The 24,376-nt window shown below is 42.7% G+C and overlaps 1 protein-coding gene across 1 annotated transcript; it reads right to left on the reverse strand.

Moving 5' to 3' along the window:
* On the reverse strand, window positions 1-23,915 carry lmo2 (LIM domain only 2 (rhombotin-like 1)). Its single transcript, XM_067994023.1, has 3 exons — window positions 23,655-23,915; window positions 6,833-7,048; window positions 1-408 (listed from the first exon to the last, which is right to left on the reverse strand). The coding sequence occupies exons 1-3, from the start codon at window positions 23,693-23,695 to the stop codon at window positions 189-191; spliced, it is 477 nt and encodes a 158-aa protein (XP_067850124.1). The 5' UTR covers window positions 23,696-23,915; the 3' UTR covers window positions 1-188.
* Window positions 23,916-24,376: the final 461 nt, after the last annotated feature.

A 24,376-nucleotide genomic window follows, 5' to 3' on the forward strand; every position in this document is an offset into this window, starting at 1 on the left:
TTTATTTCAATCTCTTTAATGAAGCTGCAGAAGTTAATAGTTCACAGTAAATACAAATTAAACCTTCACAGCTTGTGTTAATAAAATATCTGTACAAGTCCTTAACATTTACAGTCTCTTACAAAAGGGTGAATTCACATATACACAGTACTTGTAAAACCCAGCAATGCAGGGTATCAGGTGTAATTCTAGATCATTCCATTGAGTTTAGTCCATTCATAAATGTCCTGTTCGCAGACAATGTCTGAGTTGATGAGCAGGTATCTGTCTCCCACGCAGAAATGCTTTTGACAGGCAGCACATTTAAAACACTCCAGGTGGTAAACCTTGTCTTTGACTCGCATTGTCATTTCGTAGGCCCGGATTCGCTTGTCACAGGCAGAACAAAGTCCATCTTGACCAAATAACCTTAGAGGAGAGAAAGGCAGTTAGTCAGCATGGAGAAACGGTGAAAAATACAAATTAAATCTGTACTCCCTCAAATGTATACCCATTGATCAGTGGAAAATAAAAGTAGAGTTCCCCAATGATCCAGTGGGTAAAAGGACCAGTTTGTGTAGTGAAGCATACGGACCAGAAGGTCCCAGTTTTAGTAAAGATTTCGGCTCCTAATTGCTGAAAAGTGGACATCGGGCCTGGTGTGCCCCCTTACACCAGGAGTGTGCAAGCTAAGTGTCTTCTTTGGTGATGGAGCCTTGGGCCATCTGGAAATGTTAAATTAATATTCCCATTAATTTGCATATATCTCAAGCTGCAGATACTTGGTGTTCTGATTTAGGATTTACCCATCAATGAGGCAACAGCACTAAGAACACCCTCTCCAAACCTCCAGGCCACACTTCTATGACAGTGGAACGGGAGCAGCTGAGGAAATTCCCAACCAATGATCTTTTAGGGTTCTGAACTGTAGGATGTCTGAGAAAATGTTATGAAATGCGCCCTCTGGTGGACAAAATTCAATATAGATTTACGGAATTTTTAATGAAAATGCCAAGATGCGATGGGATACATGAGAGGATCCTGAGGTAAATGGGAGAAGAAATACCGGAGGACCTAGAAATTATGGGGGTTAAATCGGTTCACCCCCGAAACCAGACTCAGGCTGCTATCGTGGCTCTGGGTACCATTGTGGAACGGGGCTTCCAGGGCATCTCAGCACTCCAGCAAACTGTTCTCCAACAGATCACCAGGATTGCTAAGATGCCATCCCAGGAGAGTGGCAGTGGTGCCATGGCAGTCGAACCTACAGTCCTATCTCAGCATGATAGCATTCCTGCTCCCACCCCTGCCACTCCGCCAGTGCCCCTGTTGTTGCCTGTCAACCAGCCGGGCCAGATTGCTGCAGCCCAGGCTGAGATGGTGCAGCCTGAAGACAGGCCCTCCCATCCCAGAGCTGCTCGAGGTCGTCCTCCATGGCCATCTGCACACTTCTCAATCGAAGGTCAGCAGCCTTCCACCACCCATGCTCCAGCCAATGGGGATACACCTCATAGGAACACTAGGAAAGGAAAAGGCACAAACGAAGGGAGTGCACTAAGGGAATGTACAAGGGTGAACAGAGTAATGTTGTATACATGATTTCATGTGTAAGTTTATAAATTTGTATTTGAAGTCGTAGTTGGTGGTGGTTTTTATTTCTGCGATGAGCTGAGGGAGGAAGCAATGTGTAATCATTAGGAGGATGATTTGATGGTCATGTGGGAGAGGAATGGTGAGGAGTGTAGGACTGTTGGTGAGTTGGGAAGTGTCATTGAGGTTACTGATATCACTCATTAATAAGGTGAGCACACAAAGCCCTGGCAGACAGGGTCTGTGCACCTTGTTGCCTCCTTGCCTCATCCTCCACTTCCTCCTCCGTCTCTTCCTCCTCCTCCGCCTCTTCCTCTGGCTCAGGGTCTTGCTGGATAGGTGGCAGCACGGGCTGTCCTCTCATTAGGGCGAGGTCATGCAGCACGCAACGACGAATCTTGACACCCATTCAGCTGAGTACTGCAGGGCTCCTCCAGAACGGTCCAGGCAATGGAAGCGTTGCTTTAGGATGCCTATGGTGTGCTCGATGACATTATGTGTGGTCACATGGCTCTCATTGTAGGCCTGCTGTGTACGTGTGCATGTCTTCCTGACCGGAGTCATGAGCTACCTCATGAAGGGATAGCCTGTGTCGCCCAGTAGTCAGCCTTTGACTTGCCGTGCCGGTTGAAAGATAGGTGGGACTGTCATAGAATGAAGGCGTTATGATTGCTGCCAGGTAGCGGGCATTGACCTCCATGATGCGCTGCATGTGGTCACACACCAGCTGCACATTGAGGGAGTGCAACCCCTTTCTGTTCATAAAGATGGCCGAGTTGAGATGTGGAGCACACATGGCAATGTGCGTACAGTCAATGGCACCCTGCACCATGGGGAAGCCTACAATGCGAGCAAACCCTCGTGCTCGCTCATTCTGTTTCTCTCTGTCAAGCAGGAACGTTGTGAATCTGTTGCACAGCTCGTACAGTGCTTCAGTGACCTCCCTTATGCTTCAGTGCATTGCAAACTGCAAGATGTTGCACATATCGCCATCAGCGGCCTGCAAGGATCCAGAGCCGTAAAAGTTCACAGCGCCACGGTTACCTTCACAGCTACAGGCAATGCTGTCTTTGCCCCGCTCTGAGGCTGCAGTTGTGGCTGCAGCAGTTGACAAATCTCCGTCATGCTCTCTTTTGTGAACCGCAGCCATCGGATGCACTGATCTTCACTCAGGTTGAGGTAAGAGAATTGGTCCCTGAAGGCCCTCATTGGATATGGCCTCCTGCTCAGTGGCCTCTCTGCTCCCAGTCGTGTTCAGATGTCCAGCAGAAGCCCTAGCAGGCCACCCATAGTTGGCAGAAACCTTGTTCAGCACAATGTTTTAAATGCCACCAACAGTAATGCAGACCCTGTTAGACAACTTTCTACAAGTATAGGAAGTTTCAACAAACACGTACAATTGTACAGCAACCAGAAGCAATAATCCAACAACTAACCTGCAACACCTGCATGACCCCTTTAAACAGTGCTGGTGGGGGGTCCTTCAAGCTGCCTATAACCTGGTCAACTGGTCGAGGTTAAGACAGTGCGTTGGTTGGAGCGTTGAGTTCCAAAATCGCATCTGTCTCTTTAAATCAGCATTGCACACTGATCTACCGCATATTCTCCCTACTTTACATGGTGTCGGTGTTCGTTATCTGCGCTTGCGCAAACGCCTTTACCAAGATGGCATCCGGCACATGTCACGCTAGAAGTGTGCACGTGCATTCCGGACGCCATTTTGAGTCCTTAAGAGGCCGTGTAACGCTTACACAATGGGCGCTATGCGGCCCAATTTATAGTCCAGAATTTCAAGGTTCTATTGGACGTGTTCCAGAGAACTGGAGAGTGGCCAACGTATTACCCATTTTCAACAAGGGGAGACCGGGCTCACCCAGGTAATTACAGGCTAATTAGTTTAACTATGGTAGGGAACATTTTGGAATCTATAATTAAAGATGAAATGACTAAATATCTCGATGGAGAGAAAGTAATTAGAAGCAGCCAAAACAGATTTCAGAAAGGTAGATTGTGCTTGACAAACCTGGTAAGAATTCTTTTGAGGGGGTGACAGACATTGAGAGGAAATGTAGAAAGAGTACTTAACAAGATTAAGGGGTATGGAATTAGAGGTAGAAGCAAATTGGGTTTAAAAACTGGTTAGAAGGAATGAAAAAAAGAGAGTATGAGTTAAGGGCAGTTTCTCAGGGTGGTTGGAAGTGGTCGTGGTGTCCCACAGGGTTCTATTCTTGAACCGCTTCTGTTCACTGTGTACATCAATGATTTGGATATAGGGTTAGAGGGAGTAGTCTCCAAATTTGCAGACAATACTAAAATAGGAAGCATAGTAAATAATTCTGAGGACCAAAGGAAGCTGCAAGGGAATACTGATAAGACCCAACTCCATTCTTAATTGCTCACATAATGAAGCAGTCCATTCCCACATGCAGCAAGTGCTGAATAACATACAGGCTTGGGATGATAAGTGGCAAGTAACATTAATCCCGTATATGTGACAGGCAATGACCAACAAGAGAGCGCCTAACCACCACCCCATGATATTCAGGGTGATTCCAGTAGTTGAGGGGTCTGGAACAAGGGGACATAGATATAAGATTAAATGTAAGAAGCTTAGGATAGAGAAGAGCAGAAACATTTTTACACCGAGAGTTTTGAAACTGTGGAATGAACTACCAGAGTTAGTGATTGAAGAGAAGACCATGTCAACAGTTAAGAATAGGTTAGATGGGTGGTTATGAGAAAAGGGAATTAAGGAATATGAGAACAGGGTGGTTACATTGGATTAGGACTATTGATCGCTGGAAGGATGAACACTGACACAGACTGGTTGAGTCGAATGGCCTGTTTGTGTATTGTAGTTTCCAAATAAGTACTGGTAATCTTTTTGCTGTTTGTCCTGCCAAGACCACCTTAACTGGCCTCCAGCGATTGATCAATCCCTCCAGGTTCCATTAGAGAGCTAGGCTGGCTGGTCAATCATCAACAGTGCCCTGAAGTACTGCAGACCTGCCCAATGCGGGTACTCGATTACTGAGTCTTCCAGAGGGTTGACTTGGGTCTGAACTCCTATCACCAGGCTTGTTATCTTGCAGCCACCTCAACCCTAAAGACACTCTGCTTACCTTTGCTCCCTTTGTCAAGGAGGACAGTAACTAGTTGGTCAATACAATTGGAAAGTGTGCATTTGAGCCCTCGCTAAGGGGAGAGCAGGAAATGGGAGCTTCTCATGAACACTATGGTGAGCTGCACAATTCACCATAAAACATATGACTGCACTGCCATTATCCACCTGACTGACTTGACCCTATCCACTGTAGCATGGGTATACACCATAGTTTGTCAAACAATGGCTGAACATTTGGAGGTGTAAAACTTCAGCAGCTGCTGCATGCATCCTCTGAAATCTAATCATGATAGGCACTGAGTATGTGTTCTCATACCTGACCTCTAAGTAAAACCTTCCAGCAACTCTCATCCCAAGTCTCAAAGTTTCATCGTCAGCTATATGGGGGACATCTGCTTTCCGCATATTGAAGGACCTACACATGCATGAATAATTTAGTGTCACCTAATCGTTACTTCTTGATTTATCTCATCTCCTCTCGTACACTTTTCAACTTTGACGATGCTCTGAGCTACACAACTTGGATCTTCAGCTATGTTTTTCAAATTAATAAAGAAACGGAGACACAGTAATGCTTTAGTTCGTGCACAGGGTTCCCATCTGTGCAGCAATTCAGATGTGTGGATGGAAAAAGCCTCCAAATAGTTGCATAGTGGAAGCTGTGAAACACTGAGAATGTCACAGTCACGTTTCTGAATTTCTTGACCATTCTTCCACAGAAAGGATTTGGAAAAAGATTTATTTTCAAATGTTGGGATTTTAAAGCAAAATGTATTCACACAAATTTGGAAAGAAAGAATCTAGATGAAGGGCATTTAAAGTGCTAATAGAGTTGATATCCTCATAGATAGAGAACAATAAGCAATTTATTAGTCTGTCCCAGCCAATAATAAGCACCTCACAATCTTTGTGATAGAAAGTCTCTGGCCCCTTCTATCTGTGAACAGAGCGTGATAAAAAAGAAAACAGAGAAAGAGACCGAGTCAGGTCCAGCAAAGGCTGCAAAGTCAGTCAGGTTTTTAACACAAAGTTGTGAGGGCAAGTTTTGGCCAGTCTCAGAAGGAGAACGCAGGAGCTTAGTTCAGTGTTATTTTGCTTAAGTCTAGTAAGAAAACCCACTGATGGGAAGAACTGTGACATGTTTGTTATTTTGTATTATTACACAAATCATAACTGTTGCTTTGTTTGTTCACTCGCTGTGAAATAAAGCAGCTTAACGATTTGTGTCTGACTTCATCTTACCAAGTGTTTCTTCAGCTCACCTTTGAAGAGATTGAAGAAGCTCACGTGTGAAAGATATGAATATCCAGTTCTGATCGCAAGGGGATACTTTTTTAAAAATTTGTGGGCGTCGCTGGCGAGGTCGGCATTTATTGCCCATCCCTAATTGCCCTTGAGAAGGTGGTGGTGAGCCACCTTCTTGAACCGCTGCAGTCTGTGTGGTGAAGGTTCTCCCACAGTGCTGTTAGGAAGGGAGTTCCAGGATTTTGACCCGGCGACAATGAAGGAACGGCGATATATTTCCAAGTTGGGACGGTGTGTGACTTGGAGGGGAACGCACAGGTGGTGTTGTTCCCATGTACCTGCTGCTCTTGTCCTTCTAGGTGGTAGAGGTCGCGGGTTTGGGAGGTGCTGTCGACGAAGCCTTGGCGAGTTGCTGCAGTGCATCCTGTGGATGGTACACACTGCAGCCACTGTGCGCCGGTGGTGAAGGGAGTGAATGTTTAGGGTGGTGGATGGGGTGCCAATCAAGCGGGCTGCTTTGTCCTGGATGGTGTCGAGCTTCTGGAGTGTTGTTGGAGCTGCACTCATCCAGGCGAGTGGAGAGTATTCCATCACACTCCTGACTTGTGCCTTGTAGATGGTGGAAAGGCTCTGGGGAGTCAGGAGGTGAGTCACTACTGTTACATCTCTAGGTTATGCTATCCCATAGTTAGATATTGGGCAATACAGGCACACCCTTAAATGTAAGTCACTCAGACCGTTTACGGGAGTGAATATTTAAGGCAAGACTCTAAACTTGTAGCAGTCACACACACACCTTTTTCATCCAATGACAAAGGTCATGAATAGTCCCTTTGTTATAGATGCAGGAGCTTAAGTATATTAAGAATTAAAATTCAAACAAAGCTGTAGTACCTGAGGTAGTCCCTTCGGCAGAGCTTTCTGCCTAGTTTGTAGTACAGTCTCCTACCCACTTCTCCCAGTCTACAGCCACAAAGGTCACAGCTTAGACAGTCTTCATGCCAATACTGATCGATGGCTTTCAGGAAATAACGATCTCCAATATTCTGCTGACAACCCCCACACGTTAATAATGAAGGGGGTATCTGTAGAACCTCGTCCACTGGCTCTCTGTAAAGAAGCAATTCAGGTTAGAGGCGATTTATATTAAAATCTGGGCACAGTACTGAGATCCCCTTATAGTCAATTAGTAAGAGAGTAGGAAGATCGTGTCTTTAGTCCATTCTGTGCCAGGTTAGTCAGCTGAGACAGTGGAAGTGAATGGATAATGCAATTTAGCACCTGAGGTGAAAATCAGCCAGGGCATTCCCTCCTGTTTGTTATCCAGCAGCCCATGCTGGAAGTGTTTGTGTGTGGTGTTTGGAGGAAACATTCACTTCAAGGCTTAAACATGAATAATGGTCACTTAGGCAAGGTACTCCAATGTGATTGGTGCCGTGCTGCCATGGTACCATTTTCCTGCAAGGAATCAATTCTTCAAGGAGGAGGGGAAAATTGAGAGAATTATAATTTTTTTTAGATGTGGCGTAGTACTCATCAATAAGGCCTGCAGGGGGAACTCCAATATAGAAGATACACTACACTGCATACAAAAAAGGCCAATGGAAAGTCAATTGCAAAAAAGAAACTCAAAAGGAAGTGACTGCTGAGTGCTGATATTTTTTTTGCTATGCTTTCTCCCACAGTGTAGTGCTGACAGTAAGTTGACAGTAAAATGATTTTCCCAATAATACACGGAGTTTGAGAGTGAACAACGACAGGTTATTAATATTCTTTTGGACCAGTTCTTAATGGTACTATTGCAGAATGAAGGACCCTGAAGTGCTTTGTCTAGGTTGATGTAATGAGCTTCTTCACAAATGGAAGTCAATAGTCCTTAATTTGTTTGTGGAGCATCCAGTAACAGTGTTTCAGCTTAAACAGATAACTTGCATATTCCAATGCTCTCCTGGCCAGCCTCCCATCCTCCATATTCCAATGCTCTCCTGGCCAGCCTCCCATCCTCCATATTCCAATGCTCTCCTGGCCAGCCTCCCATCCTCCATATTCCAATGCTCTCCTGGCCAGCCTCCCATCCTCCATATTCCAATGCTCTCCTGGCCAGCCTCCCATCCTCCATATTCCAATGCTCTCCTGGCCAGCCTCCCATCCTCCATATTCCAATGCTCTCCTGGCCAGCCTCCCATCCTCTATATGCCAATGTTCTCATGGCTGGCCTTCCATCCTTCACCCTCTGTAAACTTAAGCTTATCCAAACTCTGCTGCCTCTATCCTGTTCCACACCAGGTCCTGGCCTCCAGTGCATCCCCCCCCCCCCTCCACCATTAGAGGCCATGCCTTCAGCTGTCTTCTCCTGAAACCTCTCCATTTCTCTCTCCTCCTTTAAAACCCTCAAAACACACCTTCTTGACCAAGTTTTTAGTCACCCCTCCATATATCTCCTTCATTGGTAATGTCAATTTTTGTCTGATTATATTTCTGTGAACTGCCTTGGGACGTTTTCCTATATTAAAGACACTATATAAATGCAAGTTGTTGATGTTATAGGCTCTGAAATTCCCTCCTTAAACCCCTCTGCCTCTCCACCTCCTTCTCTGTTAAAACCCTCTTAAAACCCATCTCTTTGACCAAGCTTTTGGTCAGCTCTCCCAGTATTTCCTTCTTTGTCTCGTTGTCCATTTTTGTCTGATTAGGCTTCAGTGAATGCCGTGGGACATTGTTCTATGTAAATGGCACTATACAAATGCAAGTTATTGTTGGTGTAGTTTTTATTTGAACTTTGGGACCTGCCAACTGCACCACAGTGTCATTTTAAAACCCTTTCATTTTGCTGTGAATATTTTTTTCAAAGAATTGTGTGCTGATGACATCACCAGAGATACTGGCTTAGAAAAGTTACTGAGACTGATGTGAAAGTGCTGAAATGACAGACATTCTACGCTCCTAAATTTGGAAACTCGCAGCTCGTGGTTCATTATTAATTGTTACTAACAAAAATAGAAGATGCTGGGAATATACAGAAAGTCAGTCAGTATCTTAAAGAAAAGAAGATGGGTTAATGTTTTGGGTGAGACCTGTACAAGCAGTTAGTGCTGAAATATCCTTCAATTGTTGTATCTCTGCTGATGTTAGTTCAGCTCCCTCATACTGTCAGTACCTCATTCACATTCAACATCTCAATAATGTCATCAGTTCTCAAGACTTAAAATATTTTCAATTTTAAAATGTCACTGAGAGTGAGGACAGAGGTTCAGAGAAAATGCACAGGATTAGTGAAGCATGGAATGCTTTGCCCCAGGGAAGAGCTGAGGCAGAGACTATTGCATCCTATAAGGGAATATTGGATAAATACAGTGGAAGATACAGGGCTATGGGGGAGAGTGCAAGGCAGTGGGATTAGTATTGGATTACTCTAGCAAAGAACCAGCACAGACACGATGGGCCAAATAGCCTCCTCCTGTGTTGTAAAGTTCTATAATTCTATCCAAAAGTCAGCAAAGGATGGTAATTGTAATTCTGTATAACTATTTGATTATTTTTAAAAGGATCTCAATCACATGACACTGAACTTTCTTAACTACTATTTTCCAGGAAAAATCAAACCTTTGTGTTCATTATCCTGTTTGCTGTTCAGAAGGAAACAGTTGAATCAATAGTTTCATTTACAAGGTATGAAGGTCTGACGTACAAGGGTGCGGCCTACAATTCTCAGTAGGATTTACTGGCACCACATTCAATTAGTTGAATGCCATTAGTGTTTCTTGGACTATTCATGTTTTAATGAAAACATTTTTAGAAACTGTGTGATAGGTTTTTATTCATGCAAAAGTGAGCCAGGAGTTAATCAGATCTGATTAAAATCGATTGAGTTCACTGTGGTCCGCAGTTTTTGTATCATATTGGCTCAAAAGGGGGGAAAAGATTTAGGTATGAAAGGCACATAATAGAAATAGGTGTATTCAATGGGAGTCACTAAACTGGACAGAAGCAGTTTCATTAATATAAAAAAGAGTTTTAAGAAAATCTGAGGTAAATTCCAGGATTTTAAAACAAATTGCTTCTGGCTAGTTTGTGAACATTAGCCTAGAAATTGGTTCACGCCTGCCTGCTGGCATGAACGGGGCGCAGGAAACAATCCCTGCGCTGGAAGGGGCAGGTCCGAAGCCCACCCAATATTGGGTCTCAAGCCTTATTTACATGAGGCCGGCGAGCTGCAGACAGCTGCTGGGTGACACAAGGCAGAGAGAATTGCAATTCTGGGCTGCTGCGTCACGGGCAGCGATGATCAGGTAAATCCTGGGAGAGAAGTGTAAAGTGATCGGGAGGGAGGGGGTTGATCGGGAGAGTGGGGTGGGAAGCGATTGGGAGAGAGGACGAGGTGATCAGCAGGGGCTCAAGCAGAGGCTGGCAACGGTCTTCAGCACTGCAGTGAACCAGGTTGGAGCACAATGCTCCTCTCAGCTCCATGTTCAACTAAGTAATTTTTTTGAAAAACTTACCTTTTTCGTAGCGTCCCCTTTAAGGACGGCTGGTTGGGCCGTGTGTAGACCACATTTTCCTGACCACAGCTGGCCCAATGCAAGCTGCGTTCAGGGCAGCCCAATTTTACAAAGGGGGCATCAAACAGGGGTTAAGCCCTCTATTTGCACATGTCGTGTCATACATTTGTAGGTTCAAACCACGCTCCAATATCTGAGCACATAATCTAGGCTGATAATTATGTGCATTACTGAGGGAGTGCTGCATTGTCAGAGGAACCATTTTTCAGATACGATGTCTGCACGTTCAGGTGGATGTAAAAGATTCCATGGCATCGAAGGAAGAACAGCTGGGAGTCTAAGCCAACACTCTTCCCTCAACCAACACCAGCAAAAATAGATTAACTGGTCATTTATCTCATTTGCTGTTTGCGGGACTTTGTTGTGTGCATAATGATTGATTCCTGGAATGAGAGGGTTGTCCTATGAGGAGAGATTGAATAGAATGGGCCTATATTCTCTGGAGTTTAGAAGAATGAGAGGTGATCTCATTGGAACATATAAAATTCTTAAAGGGCTTGACAGGGTAGATGCTGAGAGGCTGTTTCTCCTGGCTGGAGAGTCTAGAACTAAGGGTCATAGTCTCAAAATAAGAGGCCGGCCATTTAGGACTGAGATGAGGAAAAATTTCTTCACTCGGAGAGTTGTGAATCTTTGGAATTCTCTACCCCAGAGGGCTGTGGATGCTCAGTCGTTGAGTATATTCAAGATTGAGATTGATAGATTTTTGGACACTAAGGGAATCAAGGGTTATGGGGATATCGGGCGGGAAAGTGGAGTTGAGGTCAAAGATCAGCCATGATCTTATTGAACGGCGGAGCAGGCTCAAGGAGCCGTATGGTCTGCTTCTGCTCCTATTTCTTATGTTCTTATATTTGCTGCTGTTTTTACCTACACATCAAAATACATCATTGGCTATGAACTGCTTTAAGATGTTTTAAGGACGTGAATGTGGCTATACAAATGCAAATTCTTTCTTTGAGGTGTTTTTGAGAGACTTGATGAGGCATTATATAAATGCAAGTCTTTTCTTCCAGATGCTGACTGATCTTCTCTGCATTTTTTGTTTTTGTCATCAATGAACTGTGGTATCGGTCTAAATAACTACTAAATTTAAAAACAAAGTATTCCTCCGATTAGGTTCATTATTTAATGAGTGAGCAATGGAGCATGATACTATTTGTATGAACACTGGCATTTACACTGCATCATCTCATTACCTTCCTTACAAATTAGAATTCTGAAAGGATCAGAAATGTACCACTTGTGGTACGAGTTCCTTCAAATGAGTTATACACAAATGTTGTTACCTAACATTTATAACTGCCTTCAGTAAGTTCGTGTATATATAGGATATTGCAACAGCTGCAGTCTCATCACTTTTCTAACACTGATGTCATCATGTGTCAAGAGGTCAGATTCATGTGCTAATTTGATAAGTGAAGGCAGCCCTGTCGTATCAATGACGCAACACTCCAGTCATTGGAGAGAGGTAATGAAACTCTCTTGAAACTATTTTGCCTGCTGCGTTGATGAGAATTTCAGCAGCAGAGATTATAAACAGTGCAGGCTGACAGCTTTTGATGTTGGGTTGTTATTTGGGGATCTGGCTGCCGGTGGGCCAACCTTACACCCTGATGTGCTCTTGATATTACCGGCATGTACAGATCAGGGAAAGTCTGCTGGCACACTTGATTTTGCACTAAATGCACACATGAGGTTTGTGCACACGCAGTGGCGGTCAAGCCACGTCTCTGACTTTAGACCAACTGCTTGATGAAGTAATGGAGCAGGTTGATGAGGGTAGTGCGGCAGATGTTGCGTATATGGACATTCAAAAGGCATTTGATAAAGTACCGCATAATAGACTTGTTAGTAAAATTAAAGCCCATGGGATTAAAGGGACAGTGGCAGCGTGGATATTAAATTAGCTAAGGGACAGAAAGCAGAGAGTAGTGGTGAACGGTTATTTTTCAGACTGGAGGGAAGTATAGAGTGGTGTTCCCCAGGGGTCAGTATTAAGACCACTGCTCTTTTTGATATATATTAATAACTTGGACTTAGGTATGGAGGGTATCATTTCAAAGTTTGCAGATGACACTTTGGCAGGAAAAATCAGAGAGCAAGTTATTATCTTAAAGGCGAGAAACTGGAAAGTACTGCAGTACAAAGGGATCTGGGGGTCCTAGTGCAAGAAGATCAAAAAGTTAGTATGCAGGTGCAGCAGGTGATCAAGAAGGCCAACGGAATGTTGGCTTTTATTGCTCGGGGGATAGAATATAAAAACAGGGAGGTATTGCTGCAGTTATATAAGGTATTGGTGAGACCGCATCTGGAATACTGCATACAGTTTTGGTCTCCATACTTAAGAAAAGACATACTTGCTCTCGAGGCAGTACAAAGAAGGTTCACTCGGTTAATCCCGGGGATGAGGGGGCGGACATATGAGGAGAGGTTGAGTAGATTGGGACTCTACTCATTGGAGTTCAGAAGAATGAGAGGCGATCTTATTGAAACATATAAGATTGTGAAGGGTCTTGATCGGGTGGATGCAGTAAGGATGTTCCCAAGGATGGGTGAAACTAGAACTAGGGGGCATAATCTTAGAATAAGGGGCTGCTCTTTCAAAACTGAGATGAGGAGAAACTTCTTCACTCAGAGGGTAGTAGGTCTGTGGAATTTGCTGCCACAGGAAGCTGTGGAAGCTACATCATTAAATAAATTTAAAACGGAAATCGACAGTTTCCTAGAAGTAAAGGGAATTAGGGGTTATGGGGAGCGGTCAGGAAATTGGACGTGAATTTAGATTTGAGGTTAGGATCAGATCAGCCATGATCTTATTGAATGGCGGAGCAGGCTCGAGGGGCCGATTGGCCTACTCCTGCTCCTATTTCTTATGTTCTTATGTTCTTATGACATGAAATTCGGAAATGTAATGAACAATGTGAAGGATAGTAATCAGACTTCAGGAGGACATAGACTGGTGAAATGGCAGATGAAATTTAACACAGAGAAATGTGAAGAAATGCATTTTGGTAGGAAGAATGAGAAGAGGCAATATAAACTAAATGGTACAATTTTAAAGGGGGTGCAGGAACAGAAAGACCTGGGGGTGCACATACACAAATCTCTGAAGGTGGCAGGTCAATTTGAGTAGGCTGTTAAAACAGCATTTGGGATCCTGGGCTTTAATAATAGAGGCGGAGAGTACAAAAGCAAGGACATTATGTTAAACCTTCATAAAACACTGGTTAGGCCTCAGAAGGAATATTATGTTCAATTCTGGGCACCACACTTTAGGAAGGATGTCAAGGCCTTAGAGAGGGTGCAGAGGAGATTTACTAGAATGGTGCCAGGGCTATGGGACTTCAGTTATAAGAAAAGAAAGAAATAGGAGCAGGAGTAGGCCAATCGGCCCTTCGAGCCTGCTCCGCCATTTAATAAGATCATGGCTGATCTGATCCTAACCTCAAATCTAAATTCATGTCCAATTTCCTGCCCGCTCCCCGTAACCCCTAATTCCCTTTACTTCTAGGAAACAGTCTATTTCTGTTTTAAATTTATTCAATGATGTAGCTTCCACAGCTTCCTGGGGCAGCAAATTCCACAGACCTACCACCCTCTGAGTGAAGAAGTTTCCCCTCATCTCAGTTTTGAAAAAGCAGCCCCTTATTCTAAGATTATGCCCCCTAGTTCTAGTTTCACCCATCCTTGGGAACATCCTTACTGCATCCACCCGATCAAGCCCCTTCACAATCTTATATGTTTCAATAAGATCGCCTCTCATTCTTCTGAACTCCAATGAGTAGAGTCCCAATCTACTCAACCTCTCCTCATATGTCCGCCCCCTCATCCCCGGGATTAACCGAGTGAACCTTCTTTGTACTGCCTCGAAAGCAAGTATGTCTTTTCTTATGTGGAGAGACTGGAGAAGCTGGGGTTGTTCTCCTTAAAACCAAGAAGTTTAAGGGGAGATTTGATAGAGGTTTTCAAAATCATGAACGGTTTTGACAAAGTAAATAAGGACATAAGAAACAGGAGAAGGAGTAGGCCATATGCCCCTTCGAGCCTGCTCCGTCATTCAATAAGGTCATGGCTGATCTTCTACCTCTACTCCACTTTCCTGCCTTATCCCCATATCCCTTGATTCTGTTAGTGTCCAAAAATGTATTGATCTCGATCTTGAATATACTCAATGACTGAGCATCGAAAGCCCTCTGGGGTAGAGAATTTCAAAGATTCACAATTCTCTGAGTGAAGAAATGTTTCCTCATCTCAGTCCTAAATGGCCGACCTCTTGAGACTATGACCCCTGGTTCTAGACTCTCAAGCCTGGGGAAACAGCCTCTTAGCATCTACCCTGTCTAGCCCTCTAAGAATTTTTTACGTTTCAATGAGATCACCTTTCATTCTTCTAAACTCCTGAGAATATCGGCCCATTTTACTCAATCTCTCCTCATAGGACAACTCTCTCATCCCAGGTTTTCAATCTAGTGAACCTTTGTTGCAGCCCCTATAAGGCATCGTTTCCAGTGGCAGAAGTGTCGGTAACCAGAGGACACAGATTTAAGCTGAACGGCAAAAGAGCCAGAGGCGACATGAGGAAACATCTTTCTACGCAGCGAGTTGTAATGATCTTCAATGCACTGCCTGAAAGGGTGGTGGAAGCAGATTCAATAGTAACATTCAAAAGGGAATTGGATAAATACTTGAAGGGAAAAAATTTACGGGGCTATGGGGAAAGAGCAGGGGATTGGGATTAATAGGATAGCTCTGTCAAAGAGCCGGCACAGGCACGATGGGCCGAATAGCCCCCTCCTGTGCTGTAACTATTATGATACTATGAAGTGCCCATGTGCAAACCTCACCCAAGCCTAGTTTCCTGCTATTGCTAAATTCGCCCCACAATATAAACAGGACAGGTCAGGCACAACAGAAACGGGTACGGGCTGAGCGATCCACTACAAGGGGTATAAATGATGTGGCTCTGCTGCCTCTCCACAGCAGCGCCGAATCATCTGAAAAGGTGGATTACCAGAAGCAGCACATCGATAGTGGCCAATACAAACGCTGCCATCAGCAGCAGAGCAGAGTGCTAGCAAGACTGCATTTGTATTGCAGGTCTCTACAGATCTGCCACAATCACCATGGTCAGAAAAGATGGCGCCATCCTCTGGTGGCAGCATTCATATTACCTTTATCTGTAGGAACCAGGGAAAAATGCCTCTTCATTTTGATCACTGCCTCCAGAGGCACCAGTGCTGAGTCATTTGACTTCTAGTGGCAGCAGTACTGCAAAGTGAAAGAGGCATAAAAGTCTTACCTTCAGTTAGTCAACAGAAAGTGGCCATGGTTCTCTGAGGATTACTCCCCTCCACAGGCACTAATTGGAAGAGGAAGATTGGGGAAAGTGATGGTGCATTTTCTAGGTACATAACATTAAGGACTAGAGCCTGCATGCAGCTTAGTGAGCCACGGTCCAGCAGAACTCTAGTAGGTGTGGGTTTCAAGCAAAAAATATCGAAGACAGGTTTCTGAATTCAGAATTAGCATAGGAATCTTTCCATTGTAGTATACTGAACTGGATATTAGACTAGCTAAGGTCTTTCATCAATACAACACTCATGACTTTGAAGGGAAGGCTCATACATTGTCTGTCCCTCCTAATGATTACCTAAAATGTACCCCATTGTCCCATTGACAACTGCTTGCTGTTTGGGTGTTAATTTGCCTTAATAATAGACTCTAATGCAGCCTGAAGATGTAACAGATGTCACCTTTATATCACTACAGCACTATTAATTCCTAACATGTGGGTCTCACACAGCCAATGGAACTGAAATATAAAGTCCTCGGCCTCAGTTCAGTTGAAGGCACTAGAGACCTATATTTTTCCTGGATCTCTCGATTAGCTTCCGATACTACTGCCTCCCAAAATTCCCTACCAAATATGTTGAATCAGCGTGCTTGCACCATGGTGTAAAATTGCATTATAACACAGCATTATGCTAATGTGTAAAAGCTTCCCCATGTTGTATCTATTTATTAGTTTGGATCCATCAGCTTGAGGGGAAAGTTTTATATCAGTAAGCAGATCAAGGGCACATCCAATGTCCATCATGATATTCACAGGATATTATATTAGCTTCAGCTGTTGAAGCCATAAAATCACAGCGGTTTACAGAACAGAAGGAGGTCATTTGGCCTATCGTGTCTGTGTCAACTTTTTGCTAGAACAATCTGAAAGTAATCACACTGTCTCACTCTCTCCTTATCATCCTGTACCTTTCCCTGTTTCAAATGTTTATCCATTTTCCCTTTAAAATATGTAATGGTCTCTGCCTCAATCACTTCCTGTGCTCCAAGAACCTGATGTGTAAGGAAATTTCTCCTAACTTCTCTTTCTCTGTAACAATTTTAAATTGATGACCCCTCATCACTGACTCCCCAGACAGAGGTAGGTCTTTCCCTATTAACCCTATTCAAACTCTTCATAATTTTAAAAACCTCTATTAAATCTCCTCTTAGCTGTCTCTGCTCCAGTGGAAATAGTCCAGGTATCTCAGGTCTCTCCTCAGAACTATAGGAACATTAGAAACAGGAGTAGGCCATTCAGCCCCTCGAGCCTGCTCCGCCATTCAGTTAGCTCATGGCTAATCTGCACCTCAACTCCATTTACCCGCCTTTGCACCATATCCCTTGATACCCTTGCTTAACAAAAATCTATCTATCTCAGTCTTGTTAGGAGAAATTTCCTTACACATCAGATTCTTGGAGCATGCAAAGCTTTGCCTCAGGAAGTGATTGAGGCAGAGACCATTACATCTTTTAAAGGAAAAATGGATAAACATTTGAAACAGAGAAAGGTACAGGACGATAGGGAGAGAGTGAGGCAGTGTGATTACTTTCAGATTGTTCTAGCAAAAAGTTGACACAGACACGATGGGCCAAATGACCTCCTTCTGTTCTGTAAACTGCTGTGATTTTATGGCTTCAACAGCTGAAGCTAATATAATATCCCGTGAATATCATGATGGACATTGCAAGTGCCCTTGATCTGCCTTTAGGCAGAGATAGTTCCAGCTTTCCACCACCCTTTGTGTGAAAAAGTGTTTCCTGATTTCACTTCTGAATGGCCTCATTTTAAGATTATGACCCTATGTTCTTGAATCCCCCACTAGAGGAAATAGTTTCTCCATATCTACCCTATCAAATCCTTTTAACGTTTTAAGCAGCTCGATCAGATCATCCCTCAATCTTTTATGATCAAGGGAATACAAGCCAAGTCGACGCAAACTTTTGTCATAATTTAACCCTCCAAGCCCTGGTATCATAACTATAGTTTCTCATCTCTGATATCATCCCTGTGAATCTACACTGCACACTCTAGATGGCTTTAAATATCCTTTCTATAATGGGGCATCCAAAAACCATGCACAATATTCTAACAGTGGCATAACCATTGCCTTGTACAAATGTATTGCCACTTTAATCTTCTACTCTAAACCAGTATGGGTGCTGCCTCGGTTCTAAGCCACCCAGTGGTGGAGATGGAGCAGCTAAACCTGTGCACAATTTGGCTGCTCTGTAATTACGACTTTTGCACCACATTTACGCCAATTGATCAAATGATGACAACACCAGCCTTCATCTAGTATGTACAACCATTGCACCCAAGTACTTGCATCTCCTTTTCCACATTACAGAAAGGCTGAGGATGTGAGGACGATTGCAGCTTTCAAGACTGAGATACATAAATTTTTGTTAAGTAATGGTATCAAGGGATATGGAACAAAGATGGGTAAATGGAGTTGGGGTGCAGATTAGCCATGAGCTAACTGAATTGCGGACCAGGCTCGAGGGACTGAAAGAAAACAGAAAAAGGAGGCTTATGACAAATGTAAGGTTCATAATACAGTAGAGAACCAAGTTGAATACAGAAAGTACAGAGTAGATCTAAAAAAAATAAGAGGGGCAAAGCGAGACTATGAGAATAGATTAGCAACTAACATAAAAGGGAACCAAAAGTCTTTTATAAACATATAAATAGTAAAAGGGTGGTCAGAGGAGGGGTGGGGCCGATCAGGGACCAAAAAGGAGATCATCTTGTGGAGGCAGAGAGCATGGCTGAGGTACTCAATGAGTTTTGCATTCGTCTTCACTAGAGAAGATGTGCTGCCAATGGAGTAGTAAAGTAGCAATATTGGATAAGATAAAAATAGAGCAGGCTCGAGGGGCCGATTGGCTTACTCCTGCTCCTATTTCTTATGTTCTTATGTTCTTATAAAGGGGAGCTACGTGAAAGGTTGGTAGTACTCAAAGTAAAAAAAGTCACCCAGTCCAGACGGGATGCTTCCTAGTTACTGAAGAAAGTAAGGGTGGAAATTGTAGAGGTTCTGGCCACAATTTTCCAATCCTCCTTAGGTATGGGGTGGAGCCAGAGGACTGGAGGATTGCAAATGTTACACCCCTGATCAAAAAAGGGGAGAGGAATAAATTACAGGCCAGTCAACCTAACGTCGGTGGTGGGGAAATTTTTAGAGACAATAATCCGGGACAAAATTAATTGGCACTTGGAAACGTATGGGCTAATAAATGAAAGTCAGCACGGATTTGTTAAAGGAAAATCGTGATTGACTAACTTGATTGAGTTCTTTGATGAAGTAACAAAGAGGGTTGATGAGGGTAGTGTGGTTGATGTGTATATGGAGTTTCAAAAAGCATTTGCTAAAGTACCACATAATAGACTTGATAGCAAAATTAAAGTCCAGGGGATTAATGGACAGTGGCAGCGTGGTTCAAAATTGGCTTTGGGACAGAAGGACAGAAAACAGAGAGTAGTAGTGAATGGCTATATTTCAGACTGGAGGGAAGTTTACAGTGGTTTCCCCAGTGGTCGGTATTAGGACCACTGCTCTTTTTGATATATATTAATGACCTGGACTTGGATGTACAGGGCATAATTTCAAAGTTTGCAGATGACACAAAACTCGGAAATGTAGTAAACAATGAGGAGGATAGTAACAGACTTGAGGAGGACTGGTGAAATGGGCTGACACATGGCAAAAGAAATTTAAAAAGAAGTGTGAAGTGATACATTTTGGTAGGAAAATGAGGAGAGACAATACAATTTTAAAGGGGGTACAGGAACAGAGAGACATGGGGATGTATGTACACAAATGTTTGGAGGTGGCAGGACAAATTGAGAAGGCTGTTAAAAGGTCGACGGGATCTTTGGCTTTATAAATTGAGGCATAGTGTACAAAAGCAAGAAAGTTATACTAAACCTTTATAAAACACTGATTAGGCCTCAGCTGGAGTATCGTGTTCAATTCTGGGCACCACGCTTTAAGAAGGATGTCAAGGCCTTAGAGAGGGTGCAGAAGAGATTTACTAGAATGGTACCAGGGATGAGGGACTGCAGTTACGTGGAGAGATTGGAGAAGCTGGGGTTGTTCTCCTTAGAGCCAAGAAGGTTAATTGGAGATTTGATACAGGTGTTCAAAATCATGAAGGGTTTTGATAGAGTAACTAAGGAGAAACTGTTTCCAATGGCAGAAGAGGACACAGATTTAAGGTGATTGGCAAAAGAACCAAAGGTGACATGAGGGAAAAAAATTTACGCAGCAAGTTGTGATCTGGAATCCACTGCCTGAAAGGGTGGTGGAAGCAGATTCAATAGTAACTTTCAAAAGGGATTTGGATAAATACTTAAAGGGAAAATATCTGCATGGCTATGGGGAAAGAGCAAGGGAATGGGACTAATTGAATAGCTCTTTCAAAGAGCCGGCACAGGCACAATGGGTCAAATGGTCTCCTGATTCTATGATCACAGTTTTAGAGTTTTACAGGGGTCTTATCTGCACACATATTTTCCATGGCTTTGCAAAACAAAAGGGAAATTAGGTGTGGTACCCACCCTGAATTCAGATAGCCAGGACCACTCCCTGCAGTTAACATTACTTCCTAGCTTGCACCAGTGAGCAGCATAAAAGTTTGAAGCCCGTCCAAAAATGTGGTGCAATTGTCTAAAAACACCATTGCTTCTGTACAAGTCAAACGCAGAGGGATGAAATTAGAACCAAGGACTAACAATCTGTGTGAAACCAATACATTCCTCACCAGTCTAACCAACTGTTTGCTAAAATCAGAAAGCCTGTAACTCTGGAGTGTTGCATGCCACATATGACAACTGCGAAACGTCTACAAATTTCCTCAGAGAAAAACGACCCATTTCAATTAAACTTATTAAGCGTCAGCCTTGGCTCAGTGGTAGCACTCTTGCTTCTAGAGTCAGGAGGTTGTGGGTTCAAGCTCCATTCCAAAGACTTGAGCACACAATGTAAGCTGACACCTCAGTGTAGTACGGAGGGAGTGCTACATTGTTGGAGGTGCTGTCTATTGGATGAGACGTCTGCTCTCTTGGGTTGGATGTAAAAGATCCCACGGCACTATTCAAAGACGACCAGGAGAATTCTTCTGTTGTCCTGGCCAACATTTAGCCCTCAACCAATGCCACTAAAACAAATTATGTGGTTCTTTACCTCATTACTGTTTGTGGGACCTTGCTGTGCACAAATTGGAAATTATAACAGTGATTACAATTCAAAATTACTTAATTGGCTGTGAAGCACTTTGGGACATCCTGAGGATGTGAAGTATTTTCTTTCTACTGAATGGAATTTTAAAAATTGATGGATTTGCTATTTCCTATCAGACTCGTAAAAATGTTATAGCTTTTTGACAATGCTGCCCATGACGTACCCCTGAAAGATGCCACAGTCTGCTCAGACTCGTGATAAACTAGCTTTTCTGTTTCATTACAGTAATGGTTTAAAATGAGCTAGCGCTATTTGAAGTTTTGGGTGGAACTGCCACCCTTATTTTGACATATGTTTGCAGTGGAGGATAAAATTATAGCAAAACTTCCAAAATGGGTGTCTTGTGAAATACAATTTTTTAAACTATATACAAATACACATATGCTAGGTGATCTTTCATAGCGTTACTGACGGTGAGAGGATAGATTATTTTGGAAGGACAGGAGCATTATACCATATAACACACAATGGGGATGAATTTGGACATGGGCGGGGACGCAAAACAGGCGATAACACATCGGTCACCTGATATAAGCTTCAGCTGATATTCAGTACCAGTGACTTCAATAGAACTGAATATTGGATGTGTGGTATAACGGTCAGCAAATGCAATTCTGCCTGTTTCGAGCCCCTGCCCATCTCCAATTTCACCCCAAATGTCTTATTCTGTTGCTAAAGTGCGGCTATGTGTAACTTGAGGCCTTTTAAGGCCATGAGGTGTAATTGCTGTGAATTCCTGAGTCATTTAGAACCTAATTGTTCTTTGGCAACTCCTCAAATCAATCAGACTGAATTTCTTACTTAAAAAAAATACTTTTTTGAAATATGACTCCTGAAATCAGTTACAAGATCATTTCTGTTGGTGGGAAGGTTTCGCTGTGCCATGAAAATAGTAGGTTTTCTTTCTCTTTTTTTTTAACATTTTTTAAGTGTAATGCGGCAAATTGCATGTGTAAACACTTGTATTTATATAGCTCCTTTCATATCCTCAGGATATCTCAAGCATTTTTATAGTTAATGAATTATTCTTGTTATATATGCAAATGGGGCAGCAAAGTCCCACAAACAGCAATGGGATAAATGACCAAATAATCTGTTTTGGTAATGTTGGTTAGGGTACAATTTTGGCCAGAACTCTCCAGCTTTTCTGCAAGTCATGGAATAGAATCTTTTACATCCACCTGACAGGCCAATGAACCTTGGTTTAATTTTGCATCTGAAAGACAGCAAATCTGATGATGCAGTACTCCATCAGTACTGTACTGGTGTGCCAACAGATCATGTGCTAAAATCCTGTGGTGGGGCTTGAACCCACAAATTTCTGATTCCGAGGCGAGAGTACTACCAATGAGCCAGGCTTGCATTTAACTCCTGAAGCGATGAATGTGTATCAAAAATATTGATATACTTAGTCGATGTCCTGTGGGATTGGTAATGGTAAATTGAATGATATAGGAGTGTTATACTAAGTAATGTACAATGTACTTACTATTCTGCTGGTAAGGTGGAACAGTGTCCATTTAAGGCTACAAAGTCTAACTATTAAGTAAATGGAGTCTAAGGTCATTCTCAGTTTAATTTCTGCTGATTGGAAAGTACTTGTCAGTTTGAGGCTTAGATCAGAAGCATGCAGCATTTTAATTGTTTTGTATCTAATAAAATATTACCTTTCCCATGCTCATATACTTTTCTAATATTATAAATATATAATAGAAACTCTGCTGCTTCAAAAATAGTTTAATGCTCACTTTTTCAATGTATTTCTGCAATTTGCCCAATCATGGTCATCCAGTAAAATGTAAGAGTACATAGTTTAAAACTAAATAAAAAATGGCTATAGGTTTAATCCAGTTGCAGTTATCTGAAGGGGAAGTTCAGCTTAAAAGTATATGAAGAGGTCACAAGAATTCCTCCGAGGTACAGTGGCTTCAAAATATTAATATTTAGGTCATAGGTCAAATTGATAATGAAAATGTTTATCAGCTAAGTATCAGATCAGGTGCAGTTTTGGACTGGTGGGATCTAACTAGTACATAACTCCGCTCCACCTTCCTTCCATATCCAGCAGTGTTTTCTAAAACATATTTTATATAATTGAATGACTAGGAATAGTCCCACAAAGCCGTGCTGTACATAAAAGAACTGAAAGTTGCAACAGCTGCTCAGATCAACGAAATCCCAAAGAGTAACATACCTAATAAATCAAAACTGAAATAATACATGTGCTGCATTACTTTAAAAAAAATAATTGCCTGCCGCAGATCCACTTAAAGTTATGAAGCAATTAAATGAAAATAAATACATTTCACAAAATGTTACCATTATCAAAACCCCCAATGGTTCCAATGTGTTTTTTTCTCATGTTAGGCCATTATGCGGTCTTGAAGGAATCAGGATAATAATGATTTTCTCTAACATGTTCAGATGGTGTCCGTCCATCTGGTTTGAGTGGATGGGAGACTGCTGCAGAGACCCATGTTTGACGAAATTGTTAAATCCTTGATCCGTTTGGCTGACTCCAACGCAATCTCTACCCGGGGTTGGAATTGAAATGAAATCGAGCCGGTAACTACTTACTCCGCATTTTCCAGCGATTTCCTCTCGATTGCTGCTGACATTTGCTCGGGAAGCCCGGTGGGGTCGGCTCGCTGGGCTATCTGTCTGCTGATCGGCGACTTGCTTACAGAGAGCAGCTCTGCAAGGCCCCGAAGCTGCCGCTGGCTTTTTTTTTATATTGCGCTCAGCCCCAGATCACACGTTTCCTTTTCCTCATCACGACTCGGACAATGCGCGGAAATTCGTGTTAAAGCCGCAGCTTTGAAGCGTCGCCAAGGGACCGCTTCCTACTAAACAACACTCATCACTTTTAAAGAGGCAGTGTCCTGCTATCGTTAAAGGCACAGGACACATTAATCGTATAAACAATTGCAGCATTACAATTACTGAATAGTTTGTCAATCTCCCTAAACCCAACTTTTACATCAAATATGCATAATATGACAGCACATGTTACATTCACATTAAGTAAAATCATATAATAGAACAGATTTTATGGTATGACCCGAATTATAATCACATTTTTATGGATGAAGTTCATTTAATTTGACTTCATTTCTGTAATTTAAAACGGTAAAATACTGAATATGATTTTCCAACCAAAATATTCATCTAAACACAAGAAAAATAATTATTTTAGGGTCCAGATAATTAAATGATGAAGCATGATCATGTCAATCTTATTTCTATTTGCTTATATGGCTTTCTGTTAGGATGGTTTATATTGATGGAGATAGAGTGCC

Source organism: Heptranchias perlo, chromosome 12, assembly GCF_035084215.1.
Source record: "Heptranchias perlo isolate sHepPer1 chromosome 12, sHepPer1.hap1, whole genome shotgun sequence".
Lineage (NCBI taxonomy): Eukaryota > Metazoa > Chordata > Chondrichthyes > Hexanchiformes > Hexanchidae > Heptranchias > Heptranchias perlo.

What these genes read in the sequence shown, in the direction of transcription:
- lmo2 (XM_067994023.1), bottom strand. Translation starts at nt 23,695, where the DNA reads ATGTCAGCAGCAATCGAGAGGAAATCGCTGGAAAATGCGGA. An exon ending in AAATCGCTGGAAAATGCGGA is followed by an intron (nt 7,049 to 23,654) that starts GTAAGTAGTTAC and finishes GCTTCTTTACAG; the next exon opens with AGAGCCAGTGGACGAGGTTC. An exon ending in TGCCGAAGGGACTACCTCAG is followed by an intron (nt 409 to 6,832) that starts GTACTACAGCTT and finishes CTCTCCTCTAAG; the next exon opens with GTTATTTGGTCAAGATGGAC.